General features: G+C 35.7%; 18 protein-coding genes across 18 annotated transcripts; 10 read left to right on the forward strand and 8 right to left on the reverse strand.

Annotated features, from left to right (window-relative positions):
- Positions 1-11: 11 nt before the first annotated feature.
- Positions 12-2,564, reverse strand: VPH1 (H(+)-transporting V0 sector ATPase subunit a; the record flags this gene model as incomplete). The annotated part of the gene is made up of 1 exon (XM_003954930.1): positions 12-2,564. The coding sequence occupies one exon, from the start codon at positions 2,562-2,564 to the stop codon at positions 12-14; it is 2,553 nt and encodes an 850-aa protein (XP_003954979.1).
- A 594-nt stretch (positions 2,565-3,158) lies between these two features.
- Positions 3,159-4,142, reverse strand: FSF1 (Fsf1p; the record flags this gene model as incomplete). The annotated part of the gene is made up of 1 exon (XM_003954931.1): positions 3,159-4,142. The coding sequence occupies one exon, from the start codon at positions 4,140-4,142 to the stop codon at positions 3,159-3,161; it is 984 nt and encodes a 327-aa protein (XP_003954980.1).
- Positions 4,143-4,657: 515 nt separating this feature from the next.
- Positions 4,658-6,040, forward strand: YTM1 (Ytm1p; the record flags this gene model as incomplete). Its single annotated transcript, XM_003954932.1, has 1 exon — positions 4,658-6,040. One exon carries the CDS (start codon positions 4,658-4,660, stop codon positions 6,038-6,040), a length of 1,383 nt encoding a protein of 460 aa, XP_003954981.1.
- Positions 6,041-6,221: 181 nt separating this feature from the next.
- Positions 6,222-7,997, reverse strand: TPO4 (Tpo4p; the record flags this gene model as incomplete). The annotated part of the gene is made up of 1 exon (XM_003954933.1): positions 6,222-7,997. One exon carries the CDS (start codon positions 7,995-7,997, stop codon positions 6,222-6,224), a length of 1,776 nt encoding a protein of 591 aa, XP_003954982.1.
- Positions 7,998-9,283: 1,286 nt separating this feature from the next.
- Positions 9,284-10,573, forward strand: MOD5 (tRNA dimethylallyltransferase; the record flags this gene model as incomplete). Its single annotated transcript, XM_003954934.1, has 1 exon — positions 9,284-10,573. The coding sequence occupies one exon, from the start codon at positions 9,284-9,286 to the stop codon at positions 10,571-10,573; it is 1,290 nt and encodes a 429-aa protein (XP_003954983.1).
- Positions 10,574-10,585: 12 nt separating this feature from the next.
- Positions 10,586-12,580, reverse strand: RIM20 (Rim20p; the record flags this gene model as incomplete). The annotated part of the gene is made up of 1 exon (XM_003954935.1): positions 10,586-12,580. The coding sequence occupies one exon, from the start codon at positions 12,578-12,580 to the stop codon at positions 10,586-10,588; it is 1,995 nt and encodes a 664-aa protein (XP_003954984.1).
- Positions 12,581-13,364: 784 nt separating this feature from the next.
- Positions 13,365-13,823, forward strand: CAF20 (Caf20p; the record flags this gene model as incomplete). The annotated part of the gene is made up of 1 exon (XM_003954936.1): positions 13,365-13,823. The coding sequence occupies one exon, from the start codon at positions 13,365-13,367 to the stop codon at positions 13,821-13,823; it is 459 nt and encodes a 152-aa protein (XP_003954985.1).
- Positions 13,824-14,078: 255 nt separating this feature from the next.
- SCJ1 (Scj1p) lies at positions 14,079-15,215 on the forward strand (the record flags this gene model as incomplete). The annotated part of the gene is made up of 1 exon (XM_003954937.1): positions 14,079-15,215. The coding sequence occupies one exon, from the start codon at positions 14,079-14,081 to the stop codon at positions 15,213-15,215; it is 1,137 nt and encodes a 378-aa protein (XP_003954986.1).
- A 1,336-nt stretch (positions 15,216-16,551) lies between these two features.
- Positions 16,552-18,129, forward strand: GUA1 (GMP synthase (glutamine-hydrolyzing); the record flags this gene model as incomplete). Its single annotated transcript, XM_003954938.1, has 1 exon — positions 16,552-18,129. The coding sequence occupies one exon, from the start codon at positions 16,552-16,554 to the stop codon at positions 18,127-18,129; it is 1,578 nt and encodes a 525-aa protein (XP_003954987.1).
- A 196-nt stretch (positions 18,130-18,325) lies between these two features.
- Positions 18,326-19,093, forward strand: HEM4 (uroporphyrinogen-III synthase HEM4; the record flags this gene model as incomplete). Its single annotated transcript, XM_003954939.1, has 1 exon — positions 18,326-19,093. One exon carries the CDS (start codon positions 18,326-18,328, stop codon positions 19,091-19,093), a length of 768 nt encoding a protein of 255 aa, XP_003954988.1.
- Positions 19,094-19,124: 31 nt separating this feature from the next.
- Positions 19,125-19,940, reverse strand: RFM1 (Rfm1p; the record flags this gene model as incomplete). Its single annotated transcript, XM_003954940.1, has 1 exon — positions 19,125-19,940. The coding sequence occupies one exon, from the start codon at positions 19,938-19,940 to the stop codon at positions 19,125-19,127; it is 816 nt and encodes a 271-aa protein (XP_003954989.1).
- A 528-nt stretch (positions 19,941-20,468) lies between these two features.
- Positions 20,469-21,251, reverse strand: FSH3 (putative serine hydrolase; the record flags this gene model as incomplete). Its single annotated transcript, XM_003954941.1, has 1 exon — positions 20,469-21,251. The coding sequence occupies one exon, from the start codon at positions 21,249-21,251 to the stop codon at positions 20,469-20,471; it is 783 nt and encodes a 260-aa protein (XP_003954990.1).
- Positions 21,252-21,698: 447 nt separating this feature from the next.
- UBP8 (ubiquitin-specific protease UBP8) lies at positions 21,699-23,021 on the forward strand (the record flags this gene model as incomplete). The annotated part of the gene is made up of 1 exon (XM_003954942.1): positions 21,699-23,021. The coding sequence occupies one exon, from the start codon at positions 21,699-21,701 to the stop codon at positions 23,019-23,021; it is 1,323 nt and encodes a 440-aa protein (XP_003954991.1).
- Positions 23,022-23,060: 39 nt separating this feature from the next.
- PLP2 (Plp2p) lies at positions 23,061-23,888 on the reverse strand (the record flags this gene model as incomplete). Its single annotated transcript, XM_003954943.1, has 1 exon — positions 23,061-23,888. The coding sequence occupies one exon, from the start codon at positions 23,886-23,888 to the stop codon at positions 23,061-23,063; it is 828 nt and encodes a 275-aa protein (XP_003954992.1).
- A 154-nt stretch (positions 23,889-24,042) lies between these two features.
- KAFR0A04230 (phosphoglycerate mutase) lies at positions 24,043-24,744 on the forward strand (the record flags this gene model as incomplete). The annotated part of the gene is made up of 1 exon (XM_003954944.1): positions 24,043-24,744. The coding sequence occupies one exon, from the start codon at positions 24,043-24,045 to the stop codon at positions 24,742-24,744; it is 702 nt and encodes a 233-aa protein (XP_003954993.1).
- A 495-nt stretch (positions 24,745-25,239) lies between these two features.
- Positions 25,240-25,674, forward strand: RDL1 (thiosulfate sulfurtransferase RDL1; the record flags this gene model as incomplete). The annotated part of the gene is made up of 1 exon (XM_003954945.1): positions 25,240-25,674. The coding sequence occupies one exon, from the start codon at positions 25,240-25,242 to the stop codon at positions 25,672-25,674; it is 435 nt and encodes a 144-aa protein (XP_003954994.1).
- A 237-nt stretch (positions 25,675-25,911) lies between these two features.
- RDL2 (thiosulfate sulfurtransferase RDL2) lies at positions 25,912-26,340 on the forward strand (the record flags this gene model as incomplete). The annotated part of the gene is made up of 1 exon (XM_003954946.1): positions 25,912-26,340. One exon carries the CDS (start codon positions 25,912-25,914, stop codon positions 26,338-26,340), a length of 429 nt encoding a protein of 142 aa, XP_003954995.1.
- A 53-nt stretch (positions 26,341-26,393) lies between these two features.
- RRP36 (rRNA-processing protein RRP36) lies at positions 26,394-27,314 on the reverse strand (the record flags this gene model as incomplete). Its single annotated transcript, XM_003954947.1, has 1 exon — positions 26,394-27,314. One exon carries the CDS (start codon positions 27,312-27,314, stop codon positions 26,394-26,396), a length of 921 nt encoding a protein of 306 aa, XP_003954996.1.
- Between the last annotated feature and the right edge of the window lie 5 nt (positions 27,315-27,319).

Raw genomic sequence — 27,319 nt, forward strand, 5'->3', positions numbered from 1 at the left:
TTTATATAGCCTTATTGAGTACGAGGTCCGGTAGTTATGACGGTTGTCTCCATATCGGCGTATTCTAAAATGAATGGTTCATATGGAATACCATCACCTACAAAGAATTTAGACATTGATTCGACCCAGTGCAAACGCAATGAGTGTAACATTGCAGATGTTCCTTCCATAAGAACAAGTACTGCGCAAGTTAACACAAACCACATTGCAAAGAGAACGACCGTGATTAACACGCCGCCCACTCCTGTGAATGAGAAGGCAATTTGAATAGTCATGCTCCATAAAACGGAAGATAGCTGCGCATGGGCCAGCGACAATGCCCACAAACGTAAATATGAAGCTGTATGGGAAACACAATTTAAGCAAAATTCAATTGTATGGATAACTTGATGGATTACAATATCGCCAAAGTTCTCTTCATCTTCTTTCGTATCGTCATCGTCCATATCATTTTCAGCTCCGCTAGGGCCATAGATTTCTTCAATTTCTATTGGACTATGTTCAGTCTCCATCTCAAAATGCGAGACTGAAGCAGTAGAGCCTTCTGCATCATTTTCCTCCATTAATAACTCAATCTTTCCACCCTTATTATGAAAATACTTGAAATGTAGTGGTTTTACCAATAGTAGCCAGGGAATACATATCAAAGCTAAAAATAGTAGAACGACTTGTACAGTAGCTTGATGGGGGTATAATTTGTCATCAATTACACCAGGAGATAAAAACATGTTGATTAACATATTCAACAAACTTGGCGCTGGCTTTTCATCCCTTATCCAATCTTTGCTCCATTTGTAAACGATACATATGGATAAGTAACCGAAAATGCTCTGAAGGAAAATTAGACCTGGAATAAAATTACCAATTATATCAATCATGGACTTGAAATGTAGATGATTTACTAATGAAAACATATAAGAATATGACATATGAAGGAATCCCATCAAAATAGATAACTTCATTTTGTATGAGTTAGAAAATAATAAAGCATTTTCAGTTCCATGCCAAGCCCAATCTAGACCGAATGAATAAACTCCGACCTGTTCGGCAAAAATAGTTTCGCCTTTATTCCAAGTTTTCGGCCACTTCCAACCGGATTCAAATAATGTCATGGACTTTGAGAAAACGTCATTGTATAATAAACCAGTGTACATTGAAAATAGACCCATCAATAAAACAATATATCTACCAGTGAACGCCATATCAAAAATTTCGCCACGTTTCATCCTATTGAGTTTCTTTTCATTCAGGACTAATGTTAAAGCAGCTAAAAACATTATAAAACCATGACCTAAATCACCGAACATGATAGCAAACATAAATGGAAAGGTGACAATTGTAGGAAGACCTGCGTTGACTTCCCTGTATTGTGCAATACCGTAACAGTCCACAATAGCTTGAAATCCTTGAGTAAATTTATTGGTTTTGTGGTATGTAGGGGCAGTCTTGTTAGTTTCTAAAGTCTGTATGATAGATGGGACGTCGATACCCAGTCTTCTAGTCATATCATTCAAATGGTTTTGTAAAAATGAAATTTCATCCTTTGGAACCCAACCTTCAGCGATTAATGTTTTCCTATTTGAATCATAATTGAACTTATTTAACGTCTCATAAACAAGTTTTTCCTTATAAATTTCTTGGAACCATTTGTTTAGTTCTTTTGAAACAGCATATAGTTCACTCTCTAGTGTAGCTACGGTTGTTCTCAACACTTGATATAGATCATCTAAAGTTTTATTTACTCCATTCAGATGTTCAGATCTCAACTCTGCATTTTTATCAATGCTATACAGTTTTGCATCAAGAGATTCAGCAATTTTTTTAATCCTTTTGATTATCAAATCACCGTGTGAAAATATAATAAATGCATTTTTATCAACGTGTCCTTTGGTTTTGGTATCACATACCGGTGTAGGCAGCTCTACGTGTTTGAAAAAGAGATTACCTCTAAGGACTCTCCATAAAATTTGTTCTAACGTATTTATTTTATCTCTTGGAATAACACCTGTGACATAACTGATGTTTGCTACTTGAAGTTCAAAGTCAAAACTATCTCTTCTGTGTAATGCTTGCGGATCAGCAGCCGACACATTGGAGTCAGCTTCAGATGCAAAAAACTGATCGCCTGCTTGCAAAACAAACCTATATTGTTCAAGATCTGCCTTTTGCAATTCGATTTGAGCGGTTGCATCCTCCATTTGTAGGAGTCTGTCCTCTAGAAAGGTTGCATTTTGAACATGGTCGTCAATTACAGAAGTAGTAACTGGGGGGTTATATCTAGTAGCTTCTCTTTCTTCATAGTCTTCTTCGAACAGTGGAATATTGTGCTTCTCCAATAAACTGTATAAGAATCTATACTGCCTTTGAACATTATCCAATTTTTTAATCTCATCTATAAAACTTCTTTGAAATGAACGAACTTTACTATTCAAATCACGAAATTGAACAATCCCCAATTTTCCTATGGTATAGACAGCTTCTCTGGACATTTCTTGTGGAATATAGAATTGCAATAAAGCCATTTCCGCCGAACGAAAGATGGCTTCATCCTTCTCGGCATTCATTTTTTGTACCTATCTAAACAATGTAGTTTACCTAATAGGTTTTTTATAGTGTAAAAATGTACAAGTATCAGATTCTTAGCAGTGAATAGCAAAATTGATACGAATTAACCCCTTTGAAGTTTTGTTTTATTGCTGCCTGCCCTTTCTAATCTGTAAAATAAAATATGTTCTAAAATTTCTTCGCCTTTTGTAAAGAGACCCATTTTTGAGATGCTGGGTAACAAATGCGTCATAATCATAATAAATGTCATTAGCGACTGGCCATTACCTCTTGGCGAACAGGTTGTGGTAAATCATTCAATGGCACTTCAGGCAAGTATAGGCTATATAAATTTACGCATTTTTACCAGGGTTTTTTCACTATATCATCTTCTTGTTCTGATTCTAAGAATAAAGTGGATATATAATCCTAGAATATGTTTGAAGTAAGTTCGAAGATACAGTGAGGCTATTATAAGACAAGGTAGAGTCATTTTGTGATAAATCTGCCAATAATCTTTGATAACTCTAAATTTTCGAAAAAAAAGAATTTAAATTAAATTAAATGCTTATAAAGTTATATATCAGTCTCTATCGATAAGAATTGGATTGTAATTAAATGCCTCTATTGAAATAGACAGTGTCGATATGCTTACCCTTTCTATCCTTTTTATTGTGTAACTCCGGCTCTAACTTGTTTACTTTGATAGACTGCCTTTGGGGGAAAGCAGCCAAAGCGAATGGCAGCACTGCGAACGAGGTAACACCAATCAAACCAACATTAACAAGGTTTTGCAATCCTCTTGATTTACCCTTTAAAGCAGTTTTTTGTAACTTCACTAGTAGTAAAGGAGGAATAACCATAATAGGTGTTGCATTGATAATCCTGCTGAGCGCAGTCTCACCAACAGCTAGGAATGCAGCCTTTTTTGAGGTCCCAACTTCGTCTCCTTTTTTATCATAAACTGTAATACCTTTTCTGATTTCGTTGCCTCTCATTAGGAAGACATTGACTACACCGGCAGTAACAACAGCAGCAAACGGAATCAATCTGGTAAGAAGCAGCCTTGAGTTAGGAGATAATCTCTTCAATTTTGGAACTATACTATTTAAACCAAGAGCTACCCCGCATGATGCGGCCACTGCTGCACTGTAATTGGTTACCAGTTGACTGGTAGTCATTTGGTGAGATTTATTAGCATTTGCAGAGTTCACCGCAACATTCAAGGACTGATTAGCCCATTGCCAGAAAAGAGTACCTGCAGTACCAAGACCTGGGGTTAGCATACCAGCAGTGACTACCAAGTTTGAAAGTACGCAACATGACATTCGAAATGGTAGAAATATAGTATTTCCTGTATCAGGATGAACTGTGGAGTCCAGTTGTTTTTTGGCCCTCCAAAATTCTGGTGTGGCAGTCTTCATCTTTCCATCGCGGTAGGATTTAACAATTTCCCTGGCCTTTACAAGATCTGCATTAGTTGTGAGTAACATCGTTGGATCTGATATTTCCGCACAGTGACGGATTCTACCCCAGTATGTAGACAAATCGAATTTGGATTCCGGCAATGAAATCTTTCCTGGAACTGATGAAGCCATGGTATATGCACTGGTCAACCCTTCTTTGAGATGGAGTCCCTTCTCAAAGCATAAGTGTTTGTTGGTATGACTAACGCATATATATATATATCTATATTGACATCGAGAAAATCATATTGCCCATCTGGGAAACTCGAGACCGACACCGCCTTTATGAGATAATAAATATCATGTGATCGTCAAAAATACAGCAAGAATCTCCAAGTGACGCCCAATTCAGGCTACCGGTGTATCATATACCAGTCTTATAGAAAATAGAGAGATAATTCGTTGCTTAAATAACCCCGACTTTTATGCTGACCGCCTTGGCAACTTGCTTCTATCAGTGTAATTCGCCATTATGAGTTTACGCCAAGTTACTTTTCTTCCACGAAGTCAGGGCCAAAATTTTTCGCTCTGAAAAATTTGAAAATTTTAAGCTCATCTCATCTCAAAATGTATTAGAATCGCTCGAAAAGGAGGTACAAGAACAGAGCAAATACGCTGGAAATACTCACTTCAAAAAGTCAACTAAGATGTCAGAGGATAATTCACAAGTGAAAATCAAGTTCTTCACCCGTGAACAGGATGAGTCCCTTCACGTTCAAGATACTCCAATGTACGTACCAATTCAATTAAAAAGATATGGTTTATCTGAAATTGTGAACCATCTCTTGAATCCAGATAATGACACCAATAAAAAGGCCATCCCTTTTGATTTCTTAATAGATGGACAGATGTTACGTAGCTCTTTAGATGATTATTTAGTCAAAAATGGTTTATCTAGTGAAGTATCGTTGAACATCGAATATACTCGCGCTATTTTACCACCATCTTATTTGACTAGTTTCCAAAATGACGACTGGATTAGTTCTATTGATGTGTCTGGAAATTCCTTGAACCAAATCATCACCGGTTCTTACGACGGTGTAGTTAAGACATGGAATCAATCTGGTAAAGTTGAAAAACAATACAGTGGTCATTCTGGCGCAATTAGAGCAGTTAAATTTATCTCCAATACTAGAATAGTTTCCAGTGGTAACGATCGTACTTTGCGTTTATGGAAAACAAAGAATCCCGGAGCTAGCAATGAAGCAAATGGTGAAGAAGATAACATTGAAGATGGTAAGACCTTAGCCATTCTAGAAGGTCACAAAGCACCTGTTGTATCTTTAGATGTTTCCGTTAAAGATTCCAGAATCTTATCAGCATCATATGATAACACCATTGGTCTGTGGTCAACTGATTACAAAGAAATGACTATTGTCGATCCAATGGAAGATTTAAATAACAATAACAATAAGATGTCGACAGCAGCAAAGAAGAGAAGAAAGCTTTCACTAAAAGATGGTTCTATAAGAAGACGTGCCCCATTATCTCTTCTAGAATCTCATTTAGCTCCAGTAGAACAAGCTATTTTTGATACTAAAGACAACACGGTTGGTTACTCTGTTTCTCAAGATCATACAATCAAAACTTGGGACTTAGTGACATCCAGATGCGTAGATACAAAGACTACATCATATTCATTATTATCCATTGCACAAATACCAACATTGAACCTATTGGCATGTGGTTCTAGCGCCAGACACATTACGTTACATGATCCAAGAGTTGATTCGTCTTCTAAGATCACCCAACAGCAATTAATTGGTCATAAGAATTTTGTCGTTTCTCTAGATACATGTCCTGAAAATGACTACATTTTAGCTTCTGGTTCTCACGATGGTACTGTTAAAGTCTGGGATATAAGATCAAACTCTCCAGTATACACGATTACCAGAGAGGATTCTTCCGTTCAAAAGGGCGTAAATGACAAGGTTTTCGCTGTTAGATGGGCTAAAGATATTGGTATCATTAGCGGTGGTCAAGACAAAAAGGTACAAATAAATAAAGGTGACAACCTTTTCAAAAACTGAAAATCCTGGTATGTAATAAATGGGTGATATTTCATAGAAGCATGCTATCATATAACTTGTAAAATATTATTTAAAAAAATTTTAAGTACTAAATTGTTATTTTTTTTTTCAACTACTATCTATAAACTATTTATGAATGTATCAAAAAAATGTGCAAATAATGTCTAAAAATATTAAGAAATTAAACTTGTTCTGAGGATGGTATATCAAAGAGTTGAGAATATGAAAGATTTTGAGTTTCTGTTATGCTATCAGTTTTTTCTTTCAAAGAACTTCTTTCGCTATTCTCAAAATTGGATGTTGATTCACTTCCTGCATCTAAGTAAACACGGGCTAATTTTTGAACGGTATGCTCAATATTGGTTTCTCTTGTAGCTAATGTCTCCATCTTTATCAAAGTCAATTCTTGGCTATCATCACCATTAGTGTCAGCCTTTTCTTCAGTCTTCATCATGGCAGCATAACCAAACATGGATCTACGTCTCAATTTTTTACCGTACCTTTCAAAAATCCATGGGATTGGCACCATCACAATACAAATCAGTGCAAAAAGTGTACTAGCCCATTTAATCTTCATTTTTTCGTACATCTGTATTGTGAATAATGGAAATATACTACTCATAACATATCTTAGCAGGTTGTTAGCAGCTAATGTGGAGGCAACCACTAATGGTGGATAACAAGCGGAGAAGTACATGATGACACTGAAGAAGATGAGGATCAGTCCGAATCCAAATGGCACACCTGCAGCTATGGGAGCCATCCAATGTACGTCCGTCCTAGCAGTCCATGCCTGCCAGAATAATGCAACTGGTAATGCGACAGCACCTATTTTACATGGCAAAAGTAACTGTTCTGGAATTAATGGTAATAGTTGGTTTGTTTCTGGATCTCTGTGGCCTCTATATGGTTGTACTCTCTTTGAAGTAGGATTTTCAAGTTCTGGCGTTCCTTCTGGAGCTTTTGGGAACAATAATTTACGATCTAATAGGATGTAGAACAATGAACCAATCCATAAACCTATACCAATACCTAAGAAGGGCAAACCAGACACACCGGAGGACATCATGTAAACACTTTGATAAATGACGGGATAAGCTTCAAAGAAGGCAAAGAGGACAGCAAAAATGAACGCAACGTAAATACTGAAAACTAGGACAATTGGCTCAACTGTTAACATTTTCAAAGGACGGAAAACAGTAATAGTCATAGTAATTTTCAAAAAGTTTTTACGATCTTCTTTTGTTGGTTTTATTAAATTTAGGTTGCGTTTCTTGGCACGTCTTTGTAAGATGATACCTTTATGTGTTTCAGGCATTAGAATGATAAATGGATACACTAAACCACTGGCTAATAATTGGATCCATGAACCCCAACGCCAGCCTCTAGCAGCACATGCAAAGTCACCCATAATTGGTGCCAGGACAGGACCCATGAATGGAGCCAGACAGAAGAAAGTCATGGCAACGGAGACTTCGTCCACATCAAATATATCTAAGATGGTACCTGAACCAATTGATAATGCAGGAGACGCGAAGACACCAGCAAGGAATCTCAATGGTAATATTATTCTCATGTGACCATTACTTAGTCCTACACCCATTGTACAAAGACATGAGAGAGGTAATGAGATTAAATATATTGGTTTCCTACCAAATACTTCACTCAATGGGGCGCCGATAACAGTAGAAAGTCCGAGAAGATAAAAGGTAAGACCTGACAAAGCCAAAGTTCTATCTATACCGTAACGCATAACTAACTCTGTAACAGAAGACACATATAATGAGGAACCCATGGTGACGACCAGGCACATGCACGCAGATGCCATAGTTGTGTACCATTTTTTCCAAGTTGGCCAATTATGAGGATTGTCTATATCTAACGGGCTATCCCAATCTAAAGTTGCAGGATCTATGGGAGTACTTTCATCCTTTGAATACAACATATTATCAGACATGCTTCTTCTGATCTTGATCTAATTTCGTGTTAAGATTGAAACTAGTGAATAGAACTAGCTATATGGTCATGGTATATGCTAGTTATATATATATATATATAGATATGTATGAATACTAGAGCTGACAATAGAGCCTGTTTACTATGAAAAATATTCACTGTGTGGGCTGTTTTAATGACAATTCGAGAAAATAACGATTTGAGCCGGAAATATTGCTATAAACACCGTCTTGCTTATCTGAGAAATGACGGATGGGAAGGCGAAGAAAACGAAGGAGAAAGCGACTTCGTCGGAAGGAAGTGGACTTGGTGGGGCCCTCCTGGAAAAACTCTTTTCTCAATTTTGTCCGACGGACCCGAGTTTTCTGCTGCAGGGGCAAAAGGGGATAAGCGGTGCGGATCCGAAAGCATCACGTTTTCAAATTTTAGACGCGCTGAGCTCAGATGGAGTTATTATTATTATGTCCGGTGAGCTACGTAAAGTAGTATAAATTGTTGAGAAAATTGGAAAGTTTCCTCTTTGTTGAGCACCTTTACCAACTTGAATTCTTGTGTATGGAAAGTTTCAAGAAAGCAAGCTAAAGAACACATCCCTGTGTAATAGTCTTCTTAAGACAACATTTCGGTATTTGCAAAGTAATTTTCAAAAAAAAAGTCCCGATCAGTGATTGATAGTATGCTTAAAAATTGGCTTGAAAACGGCCAATCCTAATCGCCAAATTCCTTCATTATGTCAGCCTTTTCTTGTAAAAAGCTACATTTCTGCTAGCGTATAGGTTTTACACAACTTTTACAAGCCCAGTGTAGATCTGCAACAGAAAATACTATAAATTTTCAAAAGCGCAAATGGGCGTTTTGTCATCTCTTAGAGTCTGTCTGCCTTGTAATAATTAACCTCCAGAATAATATTTCTAACAACTGAAAACTTATTGAAGAGGTTTCCGAATATACAGCAAGAAATTCATGGAACTTGAAGCAAATGCATTAAATAACATCCTGTTTACCGCGCAATGGCAGCCTGATTAATTTCAAAATTTGGCCGTCAAATCTGCAAATTCATTTCTACTTGAGATAAGTTCTCTAACTTGGCATTAATTCAACGTCATTTACTCTGAATTTGCGTCGCTTCACCAGCTCGATGACTTTCGCGATATCCACATATCATTTCTATCCATTCTGAAAAAATGAAAAAGAAAAAAGTTTGAACTCATCCTGTGAGATGCATCTGTAGTAGATTCGTTAACTACAGAAAGATATCACATGCTAAGGAATCTTGCGACAAAAATAATGAAAGATAAAATAATAGTAATCGCAGGAACTACAGGTGTGGGCAAATCTCAGCTTTCCATAGAGTTAGCGAAAAGGTACAATGGAGAAATCATTAATTCTGATTCAATGCAGGTATATAAGGATATCCCGATTATATCTAACAAACATCCTTTGGAAGAAAGGGAAGGTATACCGCATCATGTAATGAATTTTGTTGATTGGAATGACGAATACTATATGCATAGGTTTGAAAATGATTGTATCAATGCCATCGATGACATTTTGAAAAGAGGAAAGCTACCAATCGTAGTAGGCGGCACACATTACTATTTACAATGCCTTTTCAATAAAAGAATCAATGAACAAATGGATGTTACTGAGTCTATCACTGAAGAACAATCTCAAATCTTAAATTCAAACGATAAAAATTTGATTTATAACAAGTTGATTGAAATTGATCCTGAAATTGCCAAGAGGTACCATCCAAATGATAATAGAAGGGTTCAAAGAATGTTAGAGATATACTACCGTACAAAGATAAGACCAAGTGAAGCTTTTCAGAATCAGGATACAACTCTAAAATATGATACTTTATTTCTTTGGTGCTTTAGTGAATTGGGTCCACTCAACCAAAGATTGGACGACAGAGTAGATATGATGATGAAAAATGGAGCTCTAGAAGATATTAATCAATTGTTTAGCTACCATCAAAAAAATAACGTAACATCGATGGAGAATGGTGTCTGGCAAGTTATTGGCTTCAAAGAATTTTTACCATGGCTACTAGAAGATAAAAGCAGTAAGACGATAAAGTTCGAAGACTGTGTGGAGAGAATGAAAATACGAACAAGGCAGTACGCCAAGAAGCAGATAAAATGGATTCAAAAAATGTTGATTCCTGATATTAATGGTGATATATACGTTCTGAATGCTACAGATCTCAATAGATGGAAAGAGCTGGTCCTAGAAAGAGCCACAAAAATTGCTGAAAGCTTTATGAACAATCTTGAACAGATCGAATCAAGGGCCCCAGCAGAACTAATCAGATTATTAGAAAAAGAACAAACTTTTGATAAGAAGAAGACTAATGACTGGGAGCACTATACCTGCGATATATGCATGGATTCAAATGGTGAGAAATTGATTGCCCTTGGAGAAAAGAACTGGAATATTCATTTGAAGAGTAGGAGACATAAAAGTAATTTGACGAGAGGTAGTAAAAAGGCCGAATATGAAAAATGGAAATTAAAACAGCGAGAAGGAGAAAGCAACGGAAAGCAGAGTATGTATCCCTTTGTACGCACATAAATAAATAAATATTTAATCATTTAATAGTTTTTCATAGAGCTTTCTTCTCTCTTCTTTTCTTTCCAAAATAAAGTTCCTTACTTCTGCAGAGAACGACTCTACAGATGCAATTAAATCCTTATAAAATGTCAACCCATCTTCTATATTCTCCTTCACCTGATTGAAAAGTTTGATTGAATAGTTTAATTCTTCGAGATACAATTGACGAGGGTCCAGCCTTTCAATATTATGACTGCTTTCAGTTTCCACGGAGTCTTCTATCTTTTGGATTAATGCAATGTTGGCCTTCTTCTCCTCTTGAAGATTTTTCAAATCAGCACCGAATATTTTCAGATGGTTCTTGAATACCGATTCGAAACCCATTACAGTGTTTGTGTTACGATATTCATTGATTAATTTCGGTAAAATTCTATTATTCATTGATTTGTTCTCTATCTCCACAATAAGTTTACGTCTCCTTTTAATAGTTTGCGAAATCTGTTTTAATAATGGGTCATTACTCTCTGGTAAATTATTAGGAGAAATAATAAGAACTTTATCAATTGTGTCGTATAGTCCCACTGTTTCACTATCTACCGATATTCCCTTTTCCAAATATCCTTTTAAGATGTTTAATTTCGAAACAAATGGTTTATTAACGTTCTCAGACTGTTCAAGTATAGAAGCTGCCTCTCCATAATTAGATCTAAACTTGCCATCTGTTTCTAAGTCCTCTTGTAAGATAGATTCGAGATTGTTTAATTGGGACCCAATATTGTTACTATTAGTTTTTAGGTTGTCCAAGAGTTGTTTGCAATTGTCTAGATCAATCTGTGTAATAGTCCCTGAAAGCTCCGTTGTGTAATATTTGCTAGAGGTAGGTATGGAGTCATGTAATATTTTTTCTAGAGCTTTCAGGGGCTTTATTAAGTTGTCCTGTATATATTCTTCTTGTCTTTCATTGAATGCATTACATGCTTCCATTATCTCTAACGGCAGTAGAGCATCGAATAATGTATGTAAAGAAGAAATTGACAATATTTTTTGAAGATTTTGAAAGACTAATTCATATGTTAGTACCTCAATCATATTAACAGGTACAGGGAGTTCAGGAGAATTGTTTGGTACTTCTTGTAAGTAAATGAAATCATTATCTCTCGAAAGATCTTTCAATACGTTATTGACTTCTTTTATAAAATTTGATTTCAATGATAATTTGCAATATTGTATTTGTCTCGAACAGTCTCGTAGACACTTTATGGCAATGCCAAACTTCTTCTTTTCTTGATAAGCCAAAGACATTCGATACAAAGTGACACAATGAAAATAAGTCATCTTACTTTCTGCATGATCAATCCAGTCTTTTCTAAGTAACTCGCTTTTGTTAGCGAAATTCAAACATAATTGATAGTATTTCAGAATTTGGCTTGTCAATTTTGATATGATTGTGTTATTAAATTTTTTAGGGTCTTTAATTGCTCTTAACCAAAAACACTCCATTCCTTGAGCCAACATTAGGTATTTCAATGAATTTAAAGTATTAATATCGATTATGGGACTCTTGGTGTCATTTATATGTACGAGTAAGTAGTTTAAAATAGAGGCGCTCATTTGAAAATACTGATACTGTAAAGTTAAAAACTTGTCATTTGGGGGTTGTTCTAACGCTAGTAGTGAGTAACTGGCAGATATGTTGAAGAGCACATTCCATTTTTCCCAAATTATTGAATTTTGTGAAGATTCAAACGATTTATTTGATATTGTTTGAAACCATGTAAATGCAATTTGATTATCGGGAAATTTCTTCTCAAGTTGTAATAAGTAATAATAATATTTGATTTGACTCAGTAATGAATCCTCACTTACATCTGGATTTGTGATTATATTTCTCTGGCTATCAATTTCCGTCAAATCGTCCATGAAAGAGGCCGATGTCTGGTAATAAGTGGAATCAATTAAGTCAGATAATTGTTCCTTTAAATTTAATTTGACGGTCCTCTTGAAAGGAATACCCAGTAGTTCACTCATGCAATACGTTGATAAGTAGCTGTCTATCCCAGTCTCCTTCCTGGAATTCAATCCCTCAGCTGGCTATGACGTCTTAGATTGACCTTCGCTTCATTTTTTTCCTTTCCCTTATCACGTATTGCGTATATATATATATATATATATATATGTGTATAGAAAGGAAGCGATTGGATGCCCAGGATCAGGAAGTATGAATCCCCCAATGGATTCAATTTCGATAATCCGTCGAAGTTACAGATGCAGCCATGAAATATCATTAATGACTATGTAATTGAGAAGTAATAATTCGAAATTCTAAAAGTCAGAGGGTATAGGCGAGCATACATCGTTCTAATTTATACTGAAAAATATCAAAATCGTCTTTGGAACGTAAGGACAGGTATAGATATCTCATACCATGATAAAGTACAGCCTCATCGTCATCCTATATTGTTACCACATAATAACCTTGAATATCCACTATTCTGGTGCTGGCAAGAAACATATGTCAGAAGACAACGTGTCAATGCCTTAGATGTATATTTATATATATGCTAGCACTATTCCATTGCCGCCAATGCAAGATTGGCTATATTATCCACCATTGTGTGAATGCTGTTTTTCCCATTCGCTGTCTACTGTTACCCTGATCAACGCGCAAAAGAGGAACGAAAATTTTTCCTCTCGAAGCAGAGAGAGAGAGAGAGGAACATCGACGAGTAGTACAAGTAGAATCGTTGCTAGGACTACACGATATAAGTCTCATTAACCGCTAAAAGAAAGCTGTTGTTAGTAGTTTTGTAAGATGAAGAGATACACTATTGAAGAATTATTTCAGTTAAAGCCATCTGAACCAGTCCAACAGGTTGATTTCGATGCTGTTGAATTCAAAGCCATCATTGAAAAAGTCAAGAAAATACAAGCTCTAAGAGAGGAAGAGTTTTTAACTTCCAACCGTAGAAGATCATCACATCACCACCCAACCAGACCAAAGATCAAGCACAACAAGCCAAAAGTAACTACAGACGAAGATGGCTGGTCTACCTTTGAACCAAAGTCCGCTACTACTAACGATGAAAGCGCCATCGAGGACGACGACACTAACGTTAAAAGCAGAGCTCAAGAAACCGTCAGAGTCAAGCCAAATAATAAGAATATCGCTTCCAGCAGACCAGCGGACGCCAGAGATATCATTGTCGACAAACAAGTGCATGGTTTTAATGCATTTGCTGCTTTAGAAAGCGATGAAGAAGAAGAAGAATAAAATGGCCTCTATTCAACTAATGTATACATGATTATATGAACATTTAACGTTTTTTTTTGCTTTCATTCAGAGTTACTGAAAGTTTTATTTTAAATTTCAAGATATTGATGAATGTGACACTGTGTTTTTTAAAATTTACGTATAATATAAAAATGTTGTATTAATCCATCGAACAAGTTAAAAAAAAAAAAGAATCTAAATCAATCGTACATCCATCGAGTTAGCATAGATAGAAAAGGATCGTTATAGAGCAGTATGAAATTACTATCACTTTTACTTTTCCTATTTGTGAATTTCCCCATATTAATTAATGCACAAGACTACTATAAGATATTAGGCGTCAATAAAGATGCAAATGATAAAGAAATTAAATCTGCTTATAGACAATTATCCAAAAAATACCACCCTGATAAAAATCCGGGAGATGAAGAAGCACATAACAAATTTATAGAAGTTGGCGAAGCTTATGATGTATTGAGCGATTCAGAAAAGAGAAATATATATGATCAATATGGTGCAGATGCTATAAAGAACGGCGGCAACGGTCAGAGACCAGGTGGTGGTGGTTCTCCTTTCCACGATCCATTCGAGATGTTCGAGAAGATGTTTAATGGTAACCCATTTGGCGGTGCTGCACGTGGAGGACCTGGTGGAAGAGGTAGACCGAGAGGTCAAAATTTGTTGCTTAGAGAAGAAGTTTCATTGATGGATTTCTATAATGGCCGTGAATTCAAATATAATTTACAATTGAATGATTTTTGTGAGAAATGTCATGGTACTGGTTCAAAAGATGGTAAAGTGACAAGATGTCCAGATTGTCAAGGACGTGGTGTTATAGTACAAGTTATTCAAATGGGTATAATGACACAACAGATTCAACATGTCTGTGATAGATGTAGTGGTTCAGGTGAAATAATAAAGAATCCCTGTCCACATTGTCACGGACATAAGGTTGCTAAAATGGATAAAGAATTTACTGTTAAATTACCAAACGGGGCACAAAGAAATTATGTGGATATCAAACACGGTGAAGCAGAAAAGGGCGCTGACTTTGATGCAGGTGATCTAATGTTTGAATTTAGAGAAAATTCAATGAATAATATGGGTTACAGAAGACGTGGTGACCATCTATATAGGACGGAAGTATTATCTGTCCAGGAGGCATTAAAAGGTGGATGGGAAAGAGAGCTTGAGTTTTTTGATAAAGATAAGAATGTTAAGTTGAAGAGGGACGCCAATCAAGTAGTAATAACTGGGGAAATTGAGTGTGTTCCCGGTTTTGGGATGCCTATATTAAACTCTCAAGGTAGAAAGTTCGGCGATCTATTCATTGATTATGTCATATTAATGCCCCAAGAGTTTAAAAATACTAAATTTACTGACGAATTATAGTGGCACTAGGCCTAGTTATAGATATATATATGCCGATTATCATTTTTTTAAATTTTTTTTTTTAAAATTAAGTAAGGGAAAGAAAAAAGCACTATTATTACAATTAAGATGTAGAAGAAATCATGACCAACTGTATCAGGATTTGATTGGGTCGAAAAGAAAGAGAAAGGCTTTCTTTCCATTTATCAACAGCTGGAGATACATTCTTCTGAAATATCAATCTGACATGTGTCACTTACGCTGACTCCCAAAAAAAGGGAGAATCAGCCTTATCAGGTATCTAAAACCCATCATATAGAAGATATCACGATGGGTGACGCCAATAAGAACACATGGTGAATTAATTCATTTTATGTTTTAGAAAAAAGTCAAAAGAAGTAATATAATCTGCGTGAAAAAACCGCCTTCATATAAACAGTTTAACATCAAAATTTTTAATCATCAAGCCAAGTTTAAAGCACTATGTACGTCTGCGTACATTTTCTTCGCTTAGGTCAAAATTTCATGAGGAGGAAAAAAAATAGCCGCCAGAGAGTATTTAAAGAGAGCAAGAAAATTTTCAACTGATTTAAGATTATTTGTACCTTTCAATTTTGGCTTAAAAGACCAAAACTGAACCCTTCCGGATTACCATGCTTAGACACCACGCCTCCATGTGTCATATTCAAGCGCAAATGGCTGGAAGCAGATAGATATATCCTGGCAATTCATTCTGTGAATTACTAATCTAAATTTTACCTAATGCTCCTATTTGTATACAAAGAGGATTCGTTCCTCTTTTTTATATGGGTAGGAACATAGTAACTTTTGGTTCGCTCTGGGATGACATCCTAAACACTCTTGTTTACTGCGTGTACTCTTTGTGTCCACAAAATCCTCCTCTCTGCATTAAAAGAACCGCTCATACAAGAAAAAAAGAACGTCACAGTGAATTTTAAAGATTTCATAGCTTAATTCCGGGTAACATACTTGTTTTCTTTTTTTTTTTTTTTTTGTTTCTTGAAAAATTTTTCTTTTTTTTTCTTTTCTGACATCTCTCGAGAGAGGTCGATGAGCATCGATTTTCCATGTGCTGATAGTTTACAGTGTCAGTTAGAAAAATTTTCTTTTGACTGATGAAATATTAACTCTGATCTGCCGGTATCTGAACTCCTCTGGTCTTTTAGGTTTATTTTTCAAAGTCTATTTAAGATTCATTTGATTCCTGAAAATTTTTTATTTTTTTAAAAATTTCTTTATCTTGTAGTTTGAAATAAACTGGCTTGTAAAATATTATATATCTGTATAACAACTTTTTAACAAAAGTATACCTTATCTCCAACAAACTAATACACACATGGCTAAAGTTGAACAAGTCTCTGGTATCTTCGATACCATTCTAGTCTTAGACTTCGGTTCCCAATACTCTCATTTAATCACCAGAAGATTAAGAGAATTTAACATCTATGCTGAAATGTTACCATGTACTCAAAAAATTTCTGAATTATCATGGAAACCAAAGGGTGTTATTCTTTCTGGTGGTCCATACTCTGTGTACGCTGAAGATGCTCCTCACGTTGACCATGCCGTTTTCGATTTAAACGTTCCAATCTTAGGTATCTGTTATGGTATGCAAGAATTAGCTTGGATTAACGGTAAGCAAGTCGCAAGAGGTGAAAAGAGAGAATACGGTCCAGCTACCTTGAACGTCTTAGATAAAGCCGACGCATTATTCAACGGTGTAGACCATTCTATTGTCTGGATGTCTCACGGTGATAAATTAAACGGTTTACCAACTGGTTTCAAGACTATCGCTACTTCTGATAACTCTCCTTACTGTGGTATTGCCCACGAATCTAAGCCAATCTACGGTATCCAATTCCATCCTGAAGTTACTCACTCTACTTTAGGTAAAACTTTATTAAAGAACTTCGCTGTCGATATATGTAAAACTGAACAAAACTGGACTATGGAAAACTTCATTGACACTGAAATTAAGAGAATCAGAGAATTAGTTGGTCCAACTGCTGAAGTTATTGGTGCCGTCTCTGGTGGTGTCGACTCTACCGTTGCCTCCAAATTAATGACTGAAGCCATTGGTGACAGATTCCACGCTATCTTAGTCGACAACGGTGTTTTAAGGTTAAACGAAGCCGAAAATGTCAAGAAAACTTTAGTTGAAGGCTTAGGTATCAACTTAACCGTCGTTGATGCTGCTGATGAATTCTTATCTAACTTAAAGGGCGTCACTGACCCAGAAAAGAAGAGAAAGATCATCGGTAACACTTTCATTCACGTTTTTGAAAGAGAAGCTGAAAAGATCAAGCCAAAGGATGGTCAAGAAATTCAATACTTATTACAAGGTACCTTATACCCAGATGTCATTGAATCTATCTCTTTCAAAGGTCCATCTCAAACTATTAAGACACATCACAATGTCGGTGGTTTATTAGAAAACATGAAATTAAAATTAATTGAACCATTAAGAGAATTATTCAAGGATGAAGTTAGACACTTAGGTGAATTATTAGGTATCTCTCACGAATTAGTCTGGAGACATCCATTCCCAGGTCCAGGTATTGCTATTCGTGTCTTAGGTGAAGTCACCAAGAAGCAAGTCGAAATCGCAAGAAAGGCTGATTATATCTACATTGAAGAAATCAGAAAAGCCGGTTTATACGATAAGATTGCTCAAGCATTTGCATGTTTATTACCTGTTAAGTCAGTTGGTGTCATGGGTGATCAAAGAACCTACGAACAAGTTATTGCATTAAGAGCTATCGAAACTACAGATTTCATGACCGCTGACTGGTACCCATTCGAACATGCTTTCTTAAAGAAGGTTGCTTCAAGAATTGTTAATGAAGTTGATGGTGTTGCTAGAGTTACCTACGATATCACCTCCAAACCACCAGCCACTGTTGAATGGGAATAGATTTTCAACTCGAAAGAGGAATAAACGCTCATGTAAAATAGATTTAATATTAGAATATATTTAAGTATATATACACACACTTCATAATTTTTTGTTTCATATACTATTGATTTTCTTAAGATATAGAAAATTTCGAAGAGACAGAGAAAGATTTAAATTAAAGGTAAACAGTATACAGAAACTTTGAAGCCTTTCAATGACAAAGCAGATTATATTTCTTAAAAATAAAACAGTCCCTGAGGATAAATATGCCACTGAATCTGGCCTCTATGACTATGACAAGATTACACATTTACCATTAATTCAGCATCGACATTGCCCCGAAGATCTGTTAAAGCTTCTCAGAGACCCCTCATATATGATTTCATTACGATACCTCATTGTAACCTCACAACGATCGGTGGAATGCATTAATGAGTCTATTTTGCCTTATATTGATGAACAATCGAAAAGAAAACTACTTAATTCAACAGTCTTTACGGTGGGTCCCTCCACAGCAGAATTTCTTCGTAGAATTGGATTCGAGGATGTTCGAGGTGAAGAAACTGGAAATGGTGATATGTTGGCAGATTACATAATAGAGAACATACCATCATTTGATGGGGAGTTTTTATTTCTAGTTGGAAGAACTAGAAAAGAAATAATCAAAAATAAGCTGTCTAATGGTCACTTCAACGTTAGAGAAATGATAGTATATGAAACAGCACCTCTAGACCGAAATCTTTCAAGATTTAAAGATGAGCTACTTGTTGATGCAATCGCATGGCTTGTGTTTTTCAGCCCCCAAGGCACGGATGAAATAATCGAATATATAAAAGATTGTAAATCTGACATCCAATTTAAAATAGCTAGTATTGGACCCTCCACTGAGAAATTCTTAGTGAAACATAGCTTAGCACCAGATGTAGTAAGTCCTCATCCGGAACCAAAATCATTATTAAAATCCATCGAAAAGCATCATTAAATCGTTAAAAATATATATAATATTTATATAATTAGTCGTCCGCTACTGAATTCCAATCTCTTTTGCGTATACCAGCTACCCCACCATCAAATTTGGAAAGAACAGTTCTGATTTTTTTATTGGCGATCAACTCATTGATCTTGATATGTTCATAATCTGCTTTTGTTCGATATTGTTTCTCTGGAGTAAATCTAAAACGTGGCGGTAGAACCCAATCTGACCTCCTACTTGGGTCTACTATTTTTGGTACTAGTGATTCATACAAATCGGCAATTTTTATATCGGCAGAGTCTTGTTCTGCTTCTGCTGCTTCTTTCGCCGCCTCCTCTGTTTCATTTTTTTGTTTCTCAAGTTGCTCTTTTTGTGAAAGTCTTGATGATCTTCTAATATTATGATCAGCCACCGTAGATCTACTGTTTTTTGTTACTTTTTCATTTGGTTTTTTATCTTCTATATAGTCTGATGAGTTACTTCTTGATTCTCGATCGTCATCTTCATTTGGGCCTAATTTTATCTTTGGAAAATCGTCATTCAATGTGGGCGTAGGTGACTTGGAAGTATTAACTGATGAACCATTCAATGCCGTTGTCGTGGCATCTTCGTCATGCTTAATCTTTTTATAGTACCTAGTGTGATCCCTTCTTCTAATGTCATTTATATCTACTTTGCCACTTTCAGAGATGCCCTTTTGGAAAGTGTTGATCAAAAAATAGTCGGTGTAAGATTCAAATTCTAAAGGTTTCAGATTGTTTACTAAATTTGCAATATCTTCTGTCAATTTGGCACTTTTCTCGTTTAACTCTTTTAGCTGTTTTATACTGTTTTTTCCTATTGATAATGAAAACATAGTGACTGCAAAGGGGCTTGATATTATATCTTGGGTATTTTCTTAATTAATTTCTTTCTTCACGAAAACACCTCGTTTTATTGTTGTATAAAAAATAATTTGAAAGGTAAAAAGAAAGCTAATTGACGGGGATATGTAGTCTGCTAAAGCAGGTTATCTTTTGATTTCTTCTTTGAATTATTTTTTTTTTACTGTCATCAAATTTTTTTGCCTTGTAATGTTACGTTTTCTCATTTCCGTTAACAAAATTTGGGATTCGTCGTGAGCGTGTCGCAAGAGAAAAATTGGCACAGTAAAGAAGATTACGCACATAAATCATCACTTTTCATGAGGTCTATTGCACGGAAGCACATGTCGATTACAAGATAGTTCTTGAATAAAATATGCATACTGTATAAGTATATGGTTCTATTAAATAATGACGACAAGTACGGGATGGCGTCACGACAAAAATATCAAACATACGGTTTTATCAGGATTAGCACGTCTGGAACGTTGAGAAAAGGCACCAATGCAAAATTGACCTTTCTATAATTTGCCGATCGAATCCATCATGTCCATTAAGTCATCATCCAGCTGATTATTGGCCGAATCCTTCTTATTTCCCTTCTCTTTCTCCTCTTGTATAGATGAACAGAGATCAGAACCAGTAGCAGGACCGACATTATTTTCAGCAATGGTACGGATCCAATTGCATACTTGGGTTACAAATGGTTTCGAATTTGGTACGAAGTGACTGCCAGCGTGTTTTAACAATGTGCGTTTGTCTGACGGCCATGAGTTATACAATCTCATCACCCTGTCCTCCGTAACAACTTCATCTAGTTCACCCAGAACATGCAGCGCCGGTATTGTGATTGTGTTTGTTTCGTATAGACCATCATAAGGCTTCGATTCTAGTCTGAACCCACTAAATGAAATAAAAAATTTCAAAAGCGGTTGCTGTTCCGTCGTTAAGTTAAGTATGCCGTTCAGGTTTGTTGCTAGATACCCCCCTAGGCCCGCACCTTGGCTAAATCCTATGATACCGTCGAATGGGCCATTCTTAATAATGTATTCTCGTAAATAATTGATAGTTTTAGGTTTGATTTCAAACTCTGTGAAAGAATCTTTATTTCTCACGAACCAACCAAACATTTCAGCATCGGTGTCTTCTTCAAGTCCCACGTCGTTGGCTGGGATAACTTCTGTACCACATGGATAATGCAACTCATAGCCTAGTTTTTTCAAGGCTTTACGTAATCCTCCTGTTTTACCAGAAAAGATTTTATCTGACTGTAAAAAGCCATGTAACATTAAAATTTTGTTCATTGCGTCTAGCTATTCCTACTTATTGGTCAGATTGAACACAACAACAAAAATCAGCACAGTATTGCTCTACTCGATACGATTCAAAATGAGATGCAATTAACAAGCAAGAGCATTTTTAGAAAAGTTCCGGTTACTATAGCGATACACCCAATCACCGCATTACAATTATTTGCATATATGTACAATAAATTATAGAATTACAAATAATGAACTATATATTGATACATATATGAATATTAAAGTACCTACAGCATATGGCAAACTCGATATTTACATAGATGAGGTATTGTAATTTGCTTTTTATTTTTCAGTTTAGTGATGATCCTGAAAAATTTATAATTCCAAAATAGTAAATGATCCACATGACGGAAGCAGCTTAATAAATCATAACACAGAACATCCAGGTTACCGCCCTGAGCTGGATAGATTCAATAGTATTGTTACATAATGTCGGAATGTGAGCATATTGTCAAGTTTAGTGAAGAGAAAGTATCTAGTGCTTTGAAGATGATTAAATTTGTAGTAGCTCATTCATCACAGAAGGAAAAATGGCTAAAGTTGGCAGACTGTTCGACATGTCATGAAATTAACCAAGGTGCATGTTTTGTTTGTTTAGACTGCAAATCGATAAATTGCTGGAATAATAAATGTATGGCTACACATGCTAATGAGCTGGATCATGCTATTGGCATAAATTCAAACAGTGGCCTAATTTTTTGTTTCAAATGTATGGATTATATTAACTACGAAAGCAATGACGATAACCGCAATATAAGTTTTCCTACCGTAACTAATAGGGATGGATTACATGGTTTTGTCAATATGGGATCAACCTGTTTCATGAGCAGCATACTTCAAGTCTTAATCCATAACCCTTTCATTGTCCAAAACTCCATGAGCCAGTCACATTATAGCTCATGCAAGATAAGAAATCCGAATAACTGTATCTCGTGTGCTCTAGATGAAATTATTGCCGAATCATATGGGAATTTTGTTAAATATAATAATGGCAAACCTATAAATCAATACCATGATGGGTTTATTTCGATGTTGAATTGTTCTTGGAAGATTAACGATAATTTTGCCGGTTACTCCCAACAAGATGCCCATGAATTTTTGCAATTCATATTAAATCGATTACATCGTGATTACAAATTAACTTCAACCTATACAAATAATACAGATTCATGCAGTTGCCTTATCCATTCCATCTTTCAAGGCAAACTGAAGAGCTCTATTGTATGTCCGGAGTGTCACGATAATTCTAAAACTGTTACTGATCCATACATTGATTTATCGTTAGACATAAAAGATAAAGCCACTCTTTACCAGTGTCTAGATAGTTTCCATAAAAAGGAAACTTTGCATGATTATAATTACCACTGTCCAAATTGTGATACTATGCAAGATCCAATAAAGCAATTGACTATTGATAAACTTCCTCCAGTGTTAGTTTTACAATTGAAAAGATTTGAGCATTTAAATAATGGGCAAAACGTTAAGCTCAATGCTTTTATAGAATTTCCAACGTATCTTAATATGAAAAAATACTGCCATACTGAAGAAAATAACTCTTCGATCATTTATGAATTAAACGGCGTAATATCACACATTGGGACTGTGAACGAGGGACATTATATTGCAACATTGAAACTTGATAGTAACAATTGGTTCAAATTTAACGACTCCATGGTGACTTCAATTTCCGAGGAAGAAGTGTTGAAAGACCAAGCATATTTACTTTTCTATAGTATTAAACAAGTGAATTAAGGGCATCTTTATGTATATCTATAAATTTATATATTTCAATCAAAAAAAATCGTCATCATCACTACCATCACCAACTCCGACATTAAATTTTGATTTAATACCAGTCCTTATACTCTTAGAATTAGCATAGTTAGCGTACCTCTCTTCACGCGCGTCTTCATCATCTTGATTCATTATGAGTCTATCATCTCTATCGTTAACAGCACCCACTTTAACCAAGAATTCTTCAAAGTCTTTCATTGTGGTTTTATTACCGCCTAATTCTAGTAGACTGACGAGATTTTTTAAGACATCACCATTGTAGTACACTAATAAAGTAGGACAATTATCGTCCGGATAATTTTCAATAGCCCTATTGCCAGGTATTTCTACAAACTTTATTTCACGAAATTTGGATGCAGCAGTTTGGAAAAGATGTGAAAGTATTCTGCTCTGTAATTTGCTTTGTAATGATAAGTGAACAAATACGTAAACAGCTTGTGTGTTTGTATTATCTATAAATTCAGGCTTTTCTCCACCTTGACTCGCTATTGTAACCTCTTTATTGTACTCTGGTTTATTGATGTGATAAACATCACCGAATTTTGATCTCTCTTGTAATTTCACTAATTCAGCCATCCTCTTCCTCTTGTATATTTCTAAGAACTCTTCATCTTCTTCATCTTCCAATTCTTCTAATTCTGAAAGATCCTTGTCCTCTAATCTATTTTCATGTTGTTTTGCTAAAGCTTCTTCAAGTGCTTCTTCCAATTGCGCAGTTGGAGAGGGTGCTCTTTCCGGGATAATACCACGGCTTCTTAGGATATCATTCCATTCTGTATCCTCAGATTCATCCACTTGGACCTGAAACATTGGTTCATTGGACATGGCGCTATCGTTATATACTGCTTACTCAAATCGTTGATGAGATTATGACACATTACTTTTTTCAATAGTTCGAGAAAATGATATATCAAAGAAAAAAAATTAGTAGCAAATATGAAAGTACTAAAAACAGCCAAGCGGACTTCTAATGACAAAAATGACTGTGACTAAAGAGTTCCCATTTTACGAGACTAATACTGATCCTTCAGTGATAAGGCTGTTTGTCATAAGACATGGTCAAACAGAGCACAATGTCTTAAAAATTTTGCAAGGTCATAAGGATATATCTATAAACTCTACTGGTTACAAGCAGGCTGAAAAGTTGGGAATGTATTTAAAAGAACATAATATTAAATTTGATAAAGTGTTTTCAAGTGATTTGAAGAGGTGTCAGGAGACGAATACAGAGGTTTTGAGGTTTTCTGGACAAGAAGATGTTCCAGTAGAGCTTGATTCCGACCTTAGAGAGAGATTCATGGGTATAATCGAAGGTATGCATATTACAGATGCTGAAAAGTATGCCAATAAGCATGGTAAGGGTTCTTTCAGAGATTTCGGAGAGGATCCGGAGGAATTCACCGCAAGATTGCACCGTGGTATAAATAAATCGATAAAGGAATCCCTAGAGAAGGATTACAGGAATATAGCCCTTATTAGTCATGGTGGTGCTATCAGAGCCATCTTAACGTCGCTTGAAGGGCCTAAGACTAAAAATGCAGATAAAATCATTGTCTTTAATACTTCTGTGACAATTATTGACTACATTAAGAGTGACAATAGATTGTTGATCAGACGTATTGGTAACACTCAGCATTTGGGAGAGGGTGAGTTTATAGTTAGTGATTTAAGATTGAGATGAGATGATTGACCCATTTGGATCATTCAGTTAAACATTATACAAATTTATTTAATGACATTTTTATGGTATAGTATCGAAAGGCATTTTATTTGAATATTCATAAAACGTCTTATTTTAGCTATCATGATGTTCAGAAGTTGAATTACGTAAGCTGACCCATTATTACAAATTGCGTCGAGAAAGGAGGAAAAAAAAGCATTAATCATCAAGAATTTTGTCTTCAAGAAATTGCACTGTATCTCCAGCATGCTTGACAATTCGTTTCTTCGTATAGCAAAGCCAGGACATGGTTATGCAATCAAATTCTGTTAGGCAGAGAGGGCATTAATAATAATTTTATTTGAGTGTCTAATGCACGTGACTGATTCGTGATGATCTCTATTGCCCATATAATATATATATATATATATAGAAGACCCTTTCATAGGATGCGTAGTTTTTCGAATCCAAAATACGGGGTCATAATATCAAGTACTATAAGTTAATCAAGGAAACATGGGTGTCTGGCAAACTATTTTAGATGCATGGAATGGTGTAGAAATAACACCAAAAGAAAAGGCTCCTCAAGCCCCTGTGAAAAATTATAACTTTCAAGATATGAAAGAGTTAGTTGCCAAGCATGATCCAAACGTGGTACTAGTGGATGTCAGGGAACCATCAGAATATTCTGTAGTGAATATCCCTGGTTCCATCAATGTCCCATATAGGAGTCATCCTGATGCATTTGCCCTTGATACAGAAGCTTTTGAAAAGACATTTGGTGTACAAAAGCCTAATGCAGAAAAAGAGTTAGTCTTTTTCTGTGCAAGTGGTATGCGTGGTGCTAAAGCACAAAATGTTGCAGCAAATAATGGTTACAAGAACTCTGCTGTATATCCAGGCTCCATGAACGATTGGGTGGGTCAGGGCGGTGATAAGCTCAAATTATGACCAATTTCGTACAATAATGAATATTTTATGTAATTCAATGCTATATATTATGATTATGACATGTTACTGGTGTCTAAATATCATACTTTAATATTTTTGTTATTTTACTTTACTGCGTCGTCTGCATTTTTAGCAAAGAATGTCTTTAGATGGATCAATTAGAAGACTTAAATAATTGTACCTGTCACAGCTAAAAAAAAAAAGAGGAGGTTAAAGACAAGTAGCTCTCAGTGGAGCATGTTCAATCCCCTGTTCACTTCAGCTGCAAGGCAGGTAATACCCAAAAGACTATTGTCCTACAAGCCTACAAAGGTTTATAATTTTGAAGAAATCAAAAGATTAGTGGAACACCCCAAAAGTTCGAAGTTATTGATCGATGTGAGAGAACCCGGAGAACTTAAGACATACAAAATGCCTACTGCCATTAATATACCTTTTAATACTTCGCCAGGTGCATTAGGACTTAGTTCAGGTGACTTTGAGGATAAATTCAACTTCCCCAAACCAAGCAAAAGTAAGGAATTGATCTTCTTTTGTGCAAAAGGATTAAGAGCGCAAAGTGCTGAAGCAATGGCAACATCATACGGTTATACAAAAACTGCAATCTATCCAGGATCTACCGATGAATGGTTAGCTAAAGGTGGAAACAATATTAAACCCAAATAAATCGGAAAAATGCATGATTCTATTTCAAACTACTTATATATAATATTTTCATATTACCTTTGATGAAATTCAAACTGTTTGAATTCCTTTCCCAGTCTCTTCTTTCTCTTTCTTTCCATAACCTTTTCACGTTGTTTGGCTTTCATATGGTCGAATTTCCATTTTTGAATGACCTTACGCTTCTCAGAGTTCTTCAAATGGTACCTGGAGTTATTACTTTCGTTTATCTTATTTTCGTACTCTTTGACAATTTGTTGTTCTAGGTCTTTATTTTTGATTGTTTGTAACTTGGATTTCATACTTACAAGTCTATTTTGCATCTCATCCCTATCCTTATCTGTTATTTTCGACATGAATTTACGGTCATGTAACATGCCTTGCAGTTCCTCTATTTCCTTTTCTCTATATTCATCCAAGAACTTATAACGTCGTCTAATTTTTGCAACATCTGCTTCATCACCCAAAGATCTGTCAAATCTAATATCTTGATATAAGTTAGAGCTTTGATTTTTTATACCTGGGATCTGCCTTATCTTAGATACACGTTTCTTTGATGATTGTTCAGCAGGAGCGTGCTTATGCTTTCCCATTTTCCTCTGTTGATGCTTCTGTCCATTTTCCTCTTCGAAAAATGCACCATCAGAATCACCTTCAGAGTCGGATTGATCATCATTGCTATCATCACTGTCGCTGAAAGCTTCTTCCCTAAACGTTTTTGCTTCCCCTTTCCTTACTATCTTAGCATCTCTTTCGCTGTTCTTGACTTTCTTTTTACCCCTCCCATCTTCTTCATCTAGCATTGATTCAGCTTTTTTCAACGACCCAAAGGATAATGTCTTCATCTCATCGTCGCTCAACTCATCTTCCTCATCAAATTTGTTCTTACCAACTATTGTTCTGGATAGGACGTCGTCCAGCTCATCATCCTCATCAGACTCAAGGCCTGGTTTGATATTCTTGAAGAAATAGGACATTGATG

This window comes from Kazachstania africana, chromosome 1, assembly GCF_000304475.1.
Source record: "Kazachstania africana CBS 2517 chromosome 1, complete genome".
NCBI lineage: Eukaryota > Fungi > Ascomycota > Saccharomycetes > Saccharomycetales > Saccharomycetaceae > Kazachstania > Kazachstania africana.